At 34.1% G+C, this 16,811-nt stretch overlaps 1 protein-coding gene across 1 annotated transcript in view; it reads right to left on the reverse strand.

The window, feature by feature from the left end:
* The window catches only part of LOC142334650 (rho GTPase-activating protein 45-like), a 75,630-nt gene that overhangs the window by 5,601 nt on the left and 53,218 nt on the right, over positions 1-16,811 (reverse strand). The window contains exons 10-13 of the mRNA XM_075382855.1: positions 16,630-16,811; positions 11,468-11,635; positions 10,523-10,694; positions 5,743-5,940 (exon numbers count right to left, since the gene is read on the reverse strand). The exon at positions 16,630-16,811 is cut by the window's right edge and continues 45 nt beyond it. Coding sequence (XP_075238970.1) covers positions 5,743-5,940; positions 10,523-10,694; positions 11,468-11,635; positions 16,630-16,811 — 720 coding nt within the window. The remainder of the gene's footprint in view (positions 1-5,742; positions 5,941-10,522; positions 10,695-11,467; positions 11,636-16,629) is intronic.

Here is a 16,811-nt window from a genome sequence, read left to right on the forward strand (position 1 = left end):
CTCAGACCGCCTTTAGAAGCCTCAAATTTTAAAAACAAACAAACATTTATAGTATTAGTAGCTAACCATTTCAAGTTTTTATCTAATTTCCTGTCAAGAAATCGTGTCTTTGAAAGAAAAATTTTAAAAAGCTTAACTTTCGTTGCTAAGGGGAGATATGTGGTACACTGTTACCAACGATATTATTCTTTTCCAAATAAATCCGCTGCTAATTTATCATTCCATCGCTAGTTTCAATTTACAATTCTAGTTCATTTTGCCTTTTAAGCACAGTTTGTTTAGGTCTTTGATGTTTCTATTTGCATTTTCTCATTCCACAATACTACCAATATTTATGTCTAGTCTAATTTTTGCTCTTGTCATGATGTAAACATTCTGAATTGTTTTTTACCCATTTTGTGTTTTTTGTCTAATTATTAGTCCGCAACTCAGTTATTCAGTCAAATCAGAACTTCCATAGTAATCAATTGAGTTTAATTCTTCATGTTGTTTCTTTGCCAGGCGAATAAAGAAAAAAAACTAACTCATTTGCAACGCGATTGACAATATGTTCAGAATTAGAAATAAGCCTGATTCGCTCCGCGAGTCAGCACAACCAGTTAAACTACTTGATTCGCGCCGCGATCGTTTAATACCCATTTCATGTTGGTTGTCTGATCATTAGTTTCTAATGCTGAGTTACTCAGTCGAACCAAAATTTCCATAGTAATCAGAAGAACTAAAAGCAACTGATTTCTATGGCAGCACAGGTTTTACCGAATAACTTAGCAGCCAAGTAATGATTAGACAACCAATATAAAATGAGTATGCGGAATTCAAAATCTTTGCATCATGGTACGAGCAAAATTAGGAAAATACTTGAACATGGAAAGTAATAAAGAATGAACAGGAATGAATAGTAACATAACAGACAGAAACAAATTGAACTATAACTATGAATGGAAAATAGCAATGGAGTGATTAATTAGCAACGGTATGATGGAAGAGAATGATAGTGTTGGTAACTGTGTAACACGGATTTGAGTTCTGTTATTGAGTTTTAATTCATATTCATTTGCTCAAGATTAGACAGCATCTAATTGTTCCGCGATTCGGATAATTTTTATTCGAATCTGCTTAAATTAAGCAAAAAAATTCGAAAAGCAAAAACGTCATAAGGCACTTTGAAGATAAGGACAAATAAATAACCCCAGCTAAAATATAAGTAAATGCTACCTGAAACAAAAAACTCCTAGCGTTAATTGCATCTGACAACTGTTTTAGAAATAGGCAAAAATCATGAAGAAGAAATTAATCAAAAGTCTCCGGAGATCTCAAAGTAGAATGAGTTTTAAGTCAATTTTGTTTCCACACTAAAATCGAAATTCAATTCGTTTTTTAAAAAAATTGAAATAATTGGAGACAATAACGGAGCTAAAAATATTACTCATTTGTGGTCAAAACAGGACCGCAAATGGCAAAACATCTTTCCGAGCAAATAGAAATTCATGTAAAATTTGCAAAACCAACAACCATTATGGCCGAGAGAGAAGAAATCAGGCAAGAAAATAAGAGTCAAGATGCACTACAAAAGTTTTGTCGCCCAAATTCAACAATATGATATCTTAAAGCTTATGAAGAGATCAATTCCATAAGTTTATTTGTAAAATATAATCAACCGCACAATTCAAATTATAATTTTGCTGATCATATGGGTGTAGCAAAAATCTACAAAGCATGAATTACAACTTCACTTGAACCGTAAGTTAATGTCCTGATTTTTGGCAATACAAGTAATAATGTAAAACTTTCTTCTGAGGTGGCGCATATGATTTGAAAACGCGCATATTGCAAATGTCTTCTCTTGCACTTGGGATTGAGGGAATCAATCAGCGCCCACAATTTGAGCAAAAATTGGCTTCAATTCTGTGCAACAATTGAACAATTCGGAAAGCAAAAACTTTAGCAATTGAAAACGGAAAGCAATCAATGGTTGAAAAAATTTTCTGAACTGCTTTGCAATTCAACATCACAGAAAGCAAACAACAGTGGCGATGTCAACGGCATCATTTACAATGTCCAAAAAATAAAGAGCCAAAAAATTTCATCGAAAGATTATCTGTTTTGACAAGATCAGAACGAATAGTGAAAACTCAAGATATAAAAACAATCAATTACCTCTTCAAAAAGAAAAAAAATTATAATAAATCTAATAAAAAAAAGTAAACTTAAACAACACAATTTTGGTATAAATTGTCAAATTGAAAAATTAGATCGCTTGTCTGGATAAGATTTCCTCTACCATAATTTGAATAACCCGGGTCGAAGAAAAACAGGAAAAATATGTAAGATTAGTGATGACAAAATGTTATTTTTTATCACCGCAAATTTCGTACATATTTTTGCCGTGAAATGCGGTGGAATTATATACTTTCACCGCTATAGTAACTGGTGAACTTAGAAAAATTCACCGAATTTCACCGCCCCTAAAAAGGTTGGAACCTCTCACCTCCTGCATGGCATTTTCTTCGTCCACTGCGGCATCTCTCACTAACTTCTAACATTTTTGTTTTCAATGTAAATCAAATTCACTCTACTTTCTGTAAAACATGCGCGGTGAATTTTTGTAAGATTTGCGATTTTTAACGGTGAAATTATAAATTTTAGCGGTGAAATGTAGGGATTGTTTGTACGTTCATCGCTTACTCCAGTGGTGAATTTACATAAATTCACCGCTTAGAAAAAAGTGTCAAAAAGATGTAAGATTTAGGGGTAGTTTTAGTGGGGTTAATATTCGTCTTATGCAACAAAAATTGGCATCAGTTTGAAACTTTGAGGATATAATTTCAACAAATAAAATCAAAAACCAAACACGAAGCACTAGACGATAAGTTAACCAACTATATATTACTTCAAAAACAAAAGCCCAGAAAAACAAGACATTTTTCTTAGCAATATATTTACTTTACACATACAGTCGAAGTAATTTATGATCATATATAAAGCATGTCACTGCAATTTCAATGATATAATGGCCGATAGGTCAGGCAGTATAAGTTTATATTTAAATTACCTGTGCAACAATAGTAGTGATTGATTTGAAATATGATTACTGTGATTGGACTTTTTCCGGTATGTATTATTTCCGGTATGTTTCACCGTGGCAAAGAGGTAAGATATGTTTGTTTTTTTCATGTAAAATTCATGTCCGTGAAAAAAATCAAAATGAAAACATAACCGATTAACGTCGGGCGGATTGTTCCCAAAATACCGGCGAGCGGTTAGCTTTGTCATTAAATAGCTACGGTTTAGAGAGGCTAGCTTTAGCTTCATTGAAGCGGCGTGAGGTGAGGGTAATAGATGATGACATCATGCCACATGACAACAGCTGAATTGGGGCCTCAACAAAAGAGTTAAGGAAAGAAAGAGAGAGAGATAAAACGTGAACGATAAAGAGAAGGAAAGAAACCCCAACCGACAGGGAGAGAGAGAGAGAGCTAGGATAATTTTCCATGATGAGATTCGATACTGCAAGTTTTCAGGTTTTTCAATGAAAACGTATTTACAAAGTTTATCTCTCTGGAGTTCTGTCATGTAACCCATCTGCAAGACTTATAAAGTTTCGATGGTCAGTAATCATAGTTAAATACAGAAAAGGACAAAATTATTCAAAAATTTTAACTATCACACATTTTAACAATATCTTGCCAAAATTCGTGATATTAATATCTTTAGAACCATTTCATTTTCTCAAGAGACAATCCACTATTTCTATTTCAAGCGTTAAATTTTTGCTCTGGCTCTTAAAGATCCATAGACTTCGAACATGGTAATAATTATCCGAAAATTTGAAGAAAAAAAATTTGTCGAAAAACTGCAAAAACTCGGGTCACAAAAAAATGATAACCATTCCATCCACTCTTGAAATTAGGCAGCTGATTATTATCAAACCTTACAGGAGGTCCCTGGCGCCTGGTGCCGGAAGAAAATTCAAAATTATTCAAAAAATTGCAATGATTTTATAAAATTCCACAAATTCGTGATATTATAAATCTTGAAAAACATTCCATTATATCTAGAATATACGCCGTAACCTATTAGCTAGCCCTAGAGGAGGTTCCTTGAGTCTTGAGGCTCCAGAAACCTAAAAAAATGAAAAAAAAAATTTTCAAAAACTTGAAATAAAGTTTTATAAAAAAAGGTTGCCAAAAAAATTTGTGATATTCAAATCTTGAAATCTATTCCAAGGCAAATAAAAATTTGTCAGTTAACTTTTATCCAAACTTTATTGATATTTTAGCCCCTGGAACTGAAACAATTTGAATAATGACAATAAATGTCTTCTAATTTTTTTTTTTTAAAATTGCTTAAACTCGTGGTAAAACATTCCATTTCCAGTAGAAACTATGCAAAAATCTATTATCAAACCCTAGTGGAGGTTCCTTGACACCTAGGGCTGACAAAACTCAAAAAATTACATAAATATTCAAGCTTGAGAAAAATTCTGAAAATTGGTATAAATTTGCGGGTTTTTGTTTGAATTACCAAAACATATAGCTCTGAAAATGAGCATAAAAAGTAATGATGACTTGTAAGACCTTTATCAATTTTAACCAGCCTCAATTTTAGACTGGTCGACCAAGAAGTTCGAAAAATGACAAAAAAACAAGAAAAATTGTAACATTGTGGTCTCAAAAACTCCTCAAATTGACATTTGAAACTTAAACTACGGCCTTCCCAGTAGCTTCGACACACTAAGCACTTGAAGGACTACTAACTGCAGATAAGGGCCTCTAATGAGATTTAATTGCCGCTGGGTGCTACCTGTTTATCCCGTTTTTAAGGACGAAACGTCAAATGCGTCAGACAAAAACTGAAAGCGAGAAAATCGCATAAAGAAGACCAACAGGAGTAATATAATTGCTACAAACTTCGTTTGAGAGCCATTAAAAAAATGATTATGTTACATTTTGACATTTTTCTTATATTATCACACCTAGACAAATCTTTTCAGCGAAGGAAATGGTTGTATCGATCCAAATTTCTGGAGCGCTCCAACTTACGCCATTTTTAATAGTAAAAAGCCTGTTTTCTGATTGAGATTTTTCGTGCATGTCGCTAGTGGATAAAATTCGGTGTGAAACCTTGATATTCATGTACTCTGAAAACCCTATTTGACATGGCTAAACAGCTGGCGTTAACTTAGGTTTGCTTATATCCTAAATATATGCCTTTTTACGAGAACAAAGAAATAGCTGAACGAAATTGTTGCATATAATTATCAAATTGAGACGTCTGCACTGTCAGATTCTAGAATGCAATATTTTCCTCCATACAAATCCAAAATTTGAAACTGCTGACATGTTTTAAAACTTGCAAAGTTTTTAAGCAAGATTACCTGACTCTGCTAAATTAACGTTGAAACTCTGGCTTAAATCTCGAACCGCTTTGCAGTTCTCGATCGATGCCAGATTTTCTCAGTGACTTCGTCAGAGTCAGTTACTACTGAGTTGGGAAGAGAGGTATGACATATAGCTGCTTGTTAGGACAAATGATGAGAAAAATACCTAAAACCCTAAAAAGCTGTCAAGTCTGACGAGTTTAACGTTTTGCGTGTAATCATCTTCAATCTTCATCCACTGACAAAAAAACTTTTACTTTTGACAAACTATTAATTGACTAAAACCTTTTTATAATTTAAACTGCGTAGGTTAGGTTGCCTTATCCGCTTTTAAAAAAACTTATTGAATGGAGAACATTAACCTGTAGGTTGTAGTGAATGCCTGGTAATACGTGAGGGGGTATGGGGTTGCCCTCGTGGGTGCTCTTGACGATGTCCGCCCCCAGGGTCATCCAACTGTCAAACAACTTCTCCTCCAGGAGACTCTTGGGAATGGTGCGGAAGTAGTGCTTGATGACCATGCCCAGCACCTTGTGATCCGAAATGTCTGCCGACTTCACCTGTCCAAAGGAGATGCAACTGATGGTCGTGATTTTTGGGTTCACTGGTATTTATTTGTGTATGCTATTTATTTTAAGTGATTTCATTTTCCAGGCATTGTGAGCAATCATTACAAACTGCAATCCGAATCTTCAATTAGACCCTTGGCTGAGCTATCCATCATCTACTTTTCCTACATTTGTTTTGTTCCAGAAAAATATTCTTTTCAGATGAAAATCATTTTGATTTTAAGCGGAAATAAATTGTACAAAAAATTGTGTTTAGGTTAAAATAATGCTATTACCGCATTTTTGGTAGTGGTGAAGGAAACAAATTAAGAACAACCATAGGAAATAGTTTGTCGAAAATTTCAAAACCATTCTTTTTTATAACACTAGTTTAAATTTGCTTAAAGAAAAAACAAAATTAATAAACCTAGAGCGGGCCACTGAGAGGCTTGCCAGCACTATGAAAGCGTTTGTATTTGAAACAATTTAGCCCTAAAAACATTACGCCGCAAAGCAGACCTGAATTGCCTCGGTAAAATTTAGTTGAGATTGTAAAATGAATTCCTATGTGAATGTTAAGTTAATGTACTGGATTAACATAAACTTTGCTTAATCCGGTTATGTTCAAAAACTAGGCTAATTTGAATGAAAAGTAGTAACTCAGTTCCACATATTTGAAAATTTAACAATTGCTCAATCCAGGCTACAAAGCTCGTAGCCTGAATTTCAGTTTTGAATGTAACGCAACTCTGAACTAACTCAATGAACTAATTAAAATAAAAATGTTTGACAGAAAATCCTTTACTTATTTTTTTTTAAAATAGTCACTTCTAAGAAATTAAACATAAATTCAGAAATCAGTGTTAGCAACAATTTAATCTGATTACAATTAGCAATCTGGTCAGCAATAGAGTGCAACTAAGCGTATAATTAGCTACAAAACCATGGAATTGATAACCAGATATTGTGAATTTTATTATTTTGGCAATTTGTTGCAAGTTGCGGAATTGAGATAATGGATTTGATTACCGGATTTCATTTTTGAAACTACTAACGCAATTCCGTCAAATTAGGAAAAATGCATTTTTGAGGAATTCCAAGAAGGCAAATTTAGACAAACTCATTTAAAGTCTGCCTGTGAGGTGTAATAAAAAAAACTGGACTCTAACTCGCTTAATAACTGCTAAGCAAGCAACAGCTTCTTCACCTAATATGTTGACGACGATTGTTAGTTATTCTACTAAATTTCAAAAAAAAAATAACATTCTTATCAAAAGTTTCAAAAAATGAATATTTTTTCTTAAAATTACCGTTTCTTCCCCGAGTATTTGATTGATGAGCTCATCAAAACGGAGTGACAGAATAACACAGCAAAACAAAACGCTTACTACTTGATGTGAGGAAACAGAAAAAAAACGCATTGATACAAAGCTTATAGTTTGTAGTTTTTCTATTTACTTGAACATGGAGACAACTTAAATTAGAACAGTGATTATATCAGATAATTTTCTTAAGAGACACAATTAGAATATTGCTCCTTTGAGTTTTTGTCTGTGCAAAGTGTGCAGTAGCTTAATGTATTTTTTCGCGAGGATATTAATACTTAGTTGGGGGTCAATACACTATTGTTGTTTGTTTATCTTTTATACCAATGCAATGGATCAAAATTTTTTCGCTCGTATGAAAAAACTTAACAAAATATATAATTAAACGGCTGGGAAGAGAAAATTTATATTCCAGTAGAATTTGAGAAACATTTGATCAGGTCAATTTGCTTCTACTCTCTCTATTTGTTTGTCAATCGACCAAAAGAAATAGTCACGATGCCTTTCAGTTGCTGTTATCAAAGATTTCTAGGCTTTCTATTTCAAATATAAGAATCTAACCAATCTCAGAAAGCAGATGTTTTCAAAATGGTTAGTTTTCTCCTTTTTTTCTCTGAGACAATGCAGTGAACACCGTTTTTTGTTCAAAAACACGTTTTCTAAATAAAGTTCCATTGATAGAATAGTATTTAGTCCCACACGTTGGGTTTTGAAGTATTCGCAAAAATAAGCAGTTTGGTTAGTCTTTGACAGCTCTTACTTTGTTTTACATCAACCACATGACATGACCAGAAAACAAAGTTATCTCGTCATAGATTGGCAATTGAGTTAAACCGAAATTTTTGTGATGAAAGATCACATCTTATCTCTAATGAAATGGTTGGCAACATATCGTTTCGTGGTGGCTCAAATACGGTAAACAATCAACTAGTTCTTTGTTTTTTTTTTCAATAAAAATCAAAGTCAGTTAACAAAACATTTACAAAAAATTTGAGTATTCATATTATTGATTATCTGGATCTAACTGGTGCAAATAAAACTCTCTGTATACAGTTTTTTTTTGCATCGTATGCAACGTTCATTGAATATGACTAAAAATGTTGAGATAAATTTTATTAGCGATGGGATAAGGTTCTTCTTTACGTAATCAAATTTGTTCTCCAATTTGCTTTCAGGTCTAAGAGGATCAGTTTTCTAACTATCAAGCTATACGCTAGTGAACAAGAAAATAGCTATAAAAACCAGTAACGTTTCAAGGATCTTGGAATTTTGCACTAAATGGAAGATAAAACTTGCGTTTAAAATTTAGGATAATTTTACTAGCCTAGGAGAAAGTGAAGAAAAAACAAAGTGTTTTTGAAAAGTCTATCTCCAAAGAGACTAGAATAATTTTTGAAAGCAGAAATCATCAAAATTCTCAAGCAAATCATTCGTTGCCCACGAAATTTCAGCTTTCAAATTTTTCCCCATTTTTCAAACACTTTAAAATTTAATGTCGATGAAAAGAGTGATCATAAAACAGGGTTCCATTTTTTTTCAAAATCAATTAACTGACAATTAGATTAAAATAGCCGGCAGCTTGCCCGAATAGCTGCGAAAGAATTGACTTAGGTGCCGTATAATAGAGATAAAAACAGATACAGATATAAATTTAAAAAGTTATCGACACTGCTCAAAAAGTTGATGAAAAAATTCAACGATTATTTAATACAGCCTGTTAAAATTCATTGCGCAGAAGTCCTTTCATTATGGACCTTTATTGCGCATATGAGTTCCTTTGACCTAAATTTAATTCAAATTAAAGTTAAATTTTAAAGTGCAAAAGTCATGCTTTTGAGTGAGGTAAGTCACTTACTATCACAATCTAATCACGCAAAAAACTCTTGCTAGAGAGAGCGAGAGAGAGAGAGAAATGACGTCACGCGCGCAAAAGCAGTTAGTGAGAGGAAGAAGTCATTCAGAAAAATTGACTTTTTCAGCTTTGCTGTGTGAACAATTGTAAAAACAAAAAAGAGCATCAGATGAAGAAACAAAAAACCGAATGCATCGCAATATAGCTCCGCTTAGCTTACAGCTTCGCAGCTATAATTAATAAATTGATCTAAATTGATCCTTGCAGCATTTTTCAAAATGTAGCTTTTTTGTACAAAACTATTTATTTGCCAATGTTGCTCAAATGTTTTCCCGTAATACAAACATCGCCAAAACTAAATGCTTAGATCAAACAAGGGGGTTAATTTTTTTGCACAAAAAAGGTAAAAAATTAAATTTTTAACGAAATGCTTTCTATTTTTGCTTAATGCCAAATTAAGAGTGTTAAAAGTTCAAACGCAATTTTAAACTAAAAATTGTTATAATTTGCAATTTTTTGTCACTTATGAAAATATTTAAAAAAACAAAGTTTAATAAAAAGCAAAAGTTTTCACAAATTTTGTACTTTGTAGAAAATCTTTTTCTCTAATTAAAAAATATCTGCAACAATTTTTTATCCTGTCCACCAGTGCCTCACACAGTCAATTTTTCGTTTGACAGGTGCTCAAAGTAAAAATTTCTCTTTTATGTGGCTCATAAGGGAATTTTCAAAGCTTTATTATACAAGATTCTTATTTTGAGCAAGAATCCATAATTTTCGACCAAATACTTAAAAAAACTCACAAACGCGCCATAACTTAAATGAAAAATCTTATTTACCTAATCTAAAAAGACAAGTAATCAAAAAGCACAAATGATGGTATAGTTTTGGCCCAGTTAACGCTTGATATCAGATTTATTATAGACTGATAGAATTATAGATTTTTTCCTAAAAATGCTTTCCTCTTTTGCAATGCTTTTGTTTACTGTATACTGTGGGAGACACTAGCAGTTTAAAGTAACTAACCCAGACATTGTCCATAATTTTGTGTCCTCGAAATCAACACTTGACAGACCTTTGTGCTTGTGCATTGCAGACTGTCAGTGGTCAGACTCAACAATAACAAAACAACTCAACAAAAACAGTTGTCCAGGGTTTCAGTGGCGCTCAAAATTGAAATTGGTCAGACCTTTGAGCGCTACAAATAACCTCTAACCAGTCACAATGGTACTCAAAAATACGCAAGTGCTCATTATGTTGTCCCTGATCAAAGTTAATCCAAACTTAAGTCCAGACTTTCGTACGTTGAACAGAAGATCCAGTGCGCTTGAAAATGGGTCCGATCAGAGTTCACTATGTTCTGTGACCTCAACTTGAAAAGTGCGCTTCAGATCTCATTTATTTAAGGGTCACTTACACTGTCAATATCATTCTCTATCTTCTCACACAGCAGAGCAGCCTTTTTCCTCACTCCCTCCTGTCTGTAGATTCCGATGTCCTTTATAAATCTCTCCTCCATTATACCCAGCATATGCTGAAGAAATTTGGGTTCCCCAAAATCTCCCTTCGGCTGGTCTGCCACAGCTCTCCTGAATTAATAAATCATTGTCATTTTTTTAGATCTCTTTTGGCCTCCGTCAGTCTTTTTATGCCCCCCTTCACAAATTATGTGTTGTTATATAGCATGTTACTATGTACAAAATAGCACATGCGCCTGGGGCGTAAAACTTATATGCCACTTAGCGGGAATGGGGGGTTTGCAAAACAGAATAGATCCCATTTCTTAATTTAACTGAATTAAACAAGGGCATTGGTGAACAGTTTCAACATTTTTTGTTTAAGAGACAAACAGTTGTTGATGAGCTTGCAATTCAAGTTAATCGGTATCGGAGATTTTTGGAATGGCAAAAACACCTCTCATAAGAATGTCGCTGAGTGGGTTGAAATTTTGAAAAATCACAATCATTTCTTCAGAGGATATAGACTGGCCAAGTCTTGTTTTACAAGCCTTAAAGTCGGTTTTAATATATTGCAATTAATCGGAAAACGACAAATAGAACTTAAAATTGAGATAGAAGACAAAAAGGTTAGTTAGGCCATGAAAAAGTTCTTGAATGATTTTGGCAAGCTATGCAAGTAACTTATATATCTCCTATCATTCGACGGTAGTTCAGTTCAAATTGTTAAAATGGGACTGTAAGCTTCGGAAGTTGAAATTCATCGAAAAAAGTTGGAATTCATTTGAACCCAAGTATATAACAGTAGGATAGTAGGTTCACTGTTAACCACCCTACTTAGTTTCAACCACAAGCTGCACGATTTAGCTGAAACGTAAGATAAAACTCAAAGGATAAAGGGTTACCTGAAATACTTCAGTTTGATGGTATCAGGCGACGTTCTGAAAGTATTTGGGTCACACAGGGTGTTCCTCAGGCAATCTTTGTGCTCCAGATGTATCACCATTTGACAGCGTGAACAGAAGCATCCTTCGTATACGTACTCCTTGCATTCCCCACACTTATTAGCACGGCTGTAATCACAAATAATTTGTTTTTCAATAACAACAAAATTTTATCACAAATTTTATGTCTTCTGGAGTTGCGAAGGGAGGAGCCTTTCCAGCCTGATTTGGCGAGAAGGGGAGCCTACGGGGGGTGGGGGGGATTTGGCTGATGTGCGTGTGTGTGTGTGTGTGTGTGTGTGTGTGTGTGTGTTTGTGTGTGTGTGTGTGTGTGTGTGTGTATGTGTGTGTGTGTGTGTGTGTGTGTGTGTGTGGGTGGGTGGGTGGGTGGGTGGGTGGGCAGGGGGTGAACTGGGGAGAGGGGTATGAAGTGTGGGGGGTCAAACTCTAAGAACCGCGTTCACCCATAAATTTATGTCTCAAAAACAGTTCTGTTGAGTTGCATACTTAGAGTCAAGCAGGCTGAAAGGCTTTAAGAGTCCTTAATGCCTTCCGTTTGCTACCTGTTTATCCCGTTTTGGGTCAAATGGGTCAGACAAAAAATTGGTCAAGCAAAAAATTGCATAAAAAAGACCACAGGAAAAATATAATTTCTACAAACTTTGTTTGAGAGCTATTAGCAAACAAGTTTATTGATCTCAGAACTGAAGTTTTAAAATATTTTTTAATTGTTTTTAATATTTTTTCAATCGTTTTTACAATAAAATTTTTAAATTCTTTGTTCCAAAACTAAAACTGTTTGCTAAAATGTTTGAACTCATCTCATCATGTTCACAATACCAGTCGTCACAAAACAAAACACATGACCAGCTTCATTGAAAAAAAGAGACAAAGAAACGAAAACGACAAAGGGTGGATATTTGACAATACTAAAAATGTTTTCGAAAAATAAGGGAGCCACAATAAATAACAAATGACCCATTTATCCGAATGGTTATCCATTTTTTGGAATCAAAAATAGAAAACGGTGAACAGTATGATCTAAATCATTTAAACGGCAAAAATGACAAAAACACGAAGGCATTTGAATAGTAAATGAAGATAATGACTGAAGCTAAGGAAAAAATGATCACTAAAGTAGAAAAAACCATTGGTGTAAAGTAAAAATACTAATTGATGGTTGAATGAGTCCTCATGGTGCCGATTAGATCTATTATTATTGAGATCATAACATGTTTTATTGACATTCACAAGTTCAAATTTACAACCCAATGAAATCAATGAAGTCAATTGAGAGCATTGTATACGATAATTTATGTCTTTTCAAGGAAAGATTAAGACCTGTCAGTATTGAGACCTAGGCATATGTCTGTAGAAAATAACATTAACAAACGAAACACCACATTTTTATGGATACACTTTCTGCGGAAGCTTAAAAAGCAGAGGTTTTCAGCTGAAAATAGTAAGTAGATTTTCCTAAGCAAAGGAACTTTCATTAATGTTTCAATTAAATCTGCGAAAAATAAGACTGTCTATTAAGACAGCAAATTATATGGACAATATTCCGATCTTCAAAAGCTTTTTGTCAAAACATGTCGACAAAGTCATAAAAAAAAGTGGGCATTTGTGGAATCCAACAATAAGACATGTGCATCATTAAGAGAAATGTATTATATTTGACGGCATTCGAGCGCAAATAAAAAAACAGCAAAATAATAAGTAAATTAGCCTTTCTACAAAAAACCCCCACTCATACTCGACAGCTCATTGACAGCCGATTCCAAAAATTGCAAACAGATCGAAAAAAAAAACAGCCATGATTTGATTTAAAAAATGCACTATTCTCTCTTTATCATCATAATTGCTTATTTTTTCCCCCAAAATTTAGTGAAAACTAAAATAGGTCGGACATGACGTTGAAAATGAACAAAATTGCCTTATATCGACAAAATATCAAAACAGCTGGTGCAATTAGCTTTGCCAAAAAATTCAAGTAACCATTGTTTTACTTCTTGAAGTTTCCACTACAATGATTTTCAAAGTTATAAATAGTACTAGCAAACGAGACTGATTTATTGCTAGTTGTAAAAATATAATATATGGGAAAATTTGGCCAAATTATTGCAAAAACGTCAAGCTACCATTTTCAGCCACACCGTTCTTTGTGGATCAACAAAAGTATTATTGTCATAAGGAATATTTTGATTTACTTATTTATCAAAATAGGTAAAAGTTTGGGCGAAGAAATTGATTAAAAATTGAGTTTGAAAATAATGAATACAAATCAATGTTAACCAAAGATTCGAACATCAATAATTCATCGACGTACTGTAATAACTATCCTCTCACACAACAATGCAGCTGCCGATTGGTAGAATTCACCAGGAACTGGCTCTATGGATTGTTGTAGTGACACCAAAATTTAAAAAAAGTTCCGGTGTATGAGCATCCTTAACCTTCATAACACTCTTTGTTACAAAACAGCAGCCTTTAATAAATTTGACCTCACTGTGAGAGTAAAAACAAAAAAAAAAAACGGGGCAAAAGCAATCTCAACAATGTCAACGGAGTTCTGAATACAGATCAAACGAAAACAAAACAAACCACCAATTTGATTGAAAAATCTTGTGACAATGAAACGTGAACAGCAAATGACGGACATTTAGCAAAAATAAGAATTATTTTGAAAAATAGGTTCGTCATGTAGAACAGAACAAGAAATATATGTCAAATTAGTCAACCACTTTTTTTTTCAATCACAATTAGATAACAGTCAAAAAAACGTTCTAAATACACAAAAAATTTCACGGCAAAAATATAACAACAAATAAAGGTAAACACTACAGAGGAGCAAAAATGTCTCTCCGAAAAAAGCATAAGTTTAAGGTAAAAACAATAAATGATTGTAAAATGTGATAATTGGATGTTGATAAGATATGTTAGTAATAAATATAAAACATATTTTTGAAACAAACTTTAGTAAGCATTTCTCGATTTTTTAAGAGTGACAGAGTCGATCTTCGTTTGATGAAAAGTAACTCGATTTTGGTCCGCAAAAAAATTTGACGGCCCTTTGTATTGAGACAAGATTAGAAGTCGAAACCTAGAACACGATAACAAACAGGTTCAGAACACGAAAAAACGAAAAATTAATTTACAGTCATATAAACTTTTAACCAGCAACTCAGTTCAAAATATATGTCTCCTGACACGTGTTTATAAAAAACAAGGAAAACAGTAACATTAAAATATACAGTAAATAGATTATGAGCAATCAGAGCAAAAGAGCAACTACAAAAAGGAAATGTTGATGTTCTGTAGTCATAAGTCAAAACTCTTCAAATACAAATAGTGATAAAACCATAAAATCATGAACTATGAATATAAAATATTCAATAGGTTCTCTTAAGCAAATGCACTTTTTTTCAAATGGATCTGCTATTTATATTCGATATAACAACATATTTGATACTTGATAAAACACTTCATAAAAATAAAATGAAGGACAAAACACAAATATTAACAAATATTTTATGAAACCATTCTCAAAATAAAAAAACCAATAACAGCCCGTGGACCAATTTCAACAATAACATATAAACACCATAAGAAGAAGTATGTGGGATGTCAGCTTTGAAGGGGATGTGTGTGTGTGTGTGTGTGTGTGTGGGGGGGGGGGGGGGCGGTGAGCGGAAAGGGAGGGGGGTAGGGGAGGGGGGTTAAAGTGATGAGGCAGGGCTGTGGGAGAGCTGGACGAGAGGGGGGGGGTGTCCAGGGGGTCAGAACCACCATATTGGATGAGGTTTGACGGGGGGTTTCGAGTGGGAATGAGGGGCTTAGGCGGTGAGTGTGGAGGAGGAAGAGGAGGGTGGTTCGGAGTGGGTGCCTGGTTAGGGTTTGAGTGGGTTGGGTGCGGGGAGTGACTCTACGTGTCAAATTTTACGACTAAAAACCGCATTTCCTCCTGGAAATCTCCTCCTCAAAACAGTTTCTGTTAATTGCCCATTTAGAATGAGGCGTGACGCGTTAAGAGAGCTGCTCGGCCACTGAATGCCCTACGAAGACTGCCTGTTTTTCCCGTGCTATGAGGACCACAGTCAAATGGGTCAGACAAAAAGCGAGTCGCATAAGAAAGGTCACAGGAATAATATAATTGTTACAAACTTCATTTGAGGGAATTAAGCAGCAAGAGAAATTGAATTTCTTCCTAGCATAAAAACTTTCTTCTAAAACACAAATATTTTTGCATTTCCTGGCTTCATTCAAAGAGAGGAAATCACGCTTTGGAAGTACCAATTTTGGCGATTTTTATTGGACTTGCTTGATTAATACCCCCTACATTGCTTTAATTTCTCATTGTAACCGAAAAAATGGAAATTGTGAACAGATCTATACAACATTGCTCCAAATAAAACCCAAATACTGCAATTTAGACAGCCCTAGCGAGATCAAAAAACTTAAAAACTTTCACTATTCTTATCTAGCTGTTATAAATATTAATTTTTCCAAAAACTAAAAGAAACTAAAAAGATTGAAAATGACGCTGATGTTGAATGAAGCAGCATTGCATCAATAAAAATTGGCAAAGAAAATGTCAAAATTGCTATTCCAATAGGTTTTGCCGGGTAAAAGAGGTTAATCTAGCCCTCCTTTTATACGAAAATAATGAAGATTATCGGAAAACTAAAAAAAATCAGCAGCCTTGTTTTGTTGTAAAGAACCGAAAAAACTATTATGCATTGAGCGCATTTGTATTTTTTAGCAAAGCTAGGTCAACATTTTAGAAAGAAAAACCCAGTCATTGAATACAAAGACATCAAACTGCAATAACTTCTTGAAAACAAAAACAAAACTCGAAAACAATTTTAATTATTATTTTACTCTTGACGGAATCGCCAACAATACTACTCTCAACTCTGTGGGACAACAAAAGGATCGGCCAAAAATGGCGGAACAAGAAACCATTGAGCATTTAGTTTGTTTCACCTCTAAGTTTCCTCAGAGCTATAGAAGAGATGATCAGAACTCTTAAATTGCAGAAGTGAGAACCATTTTAATTCCGAGATGATAGAACAGGTTAAAGACAGAATGTAATTTACGATGATTAATCATCGCAAGTTTACCTCTCTTCCGTGTCATCTGGTGATAATTTTTCCCAAGTATGTTGCATTTTGAAGAAACCCAAGTTGCCAAGAAAGTTTCCCGAGATGGAGCTGCCTTCTTTGCTTCCCTTCTGGGCCACCGCCTCTTGCGGGGTCAATTCTTTCTCATATGGGTTCTCTCGTTTCTCAAACTCCAATTCCTG

Source organism: Convolutriloba macropyga, chromosome 2 (assembly GCF_964194025.1).
Source record: "Convolutriloba macropyga chromosome 2, txConMacr16.3, whole genome shotgun sequence".
NCBI classification, from domain to species: domain Eukaryota; kingdom Metazoa; phylum Xenacoelomorpha; order Acoela; family Convolutidae; genus Convolutriloba; species Convolutriloba macropyga.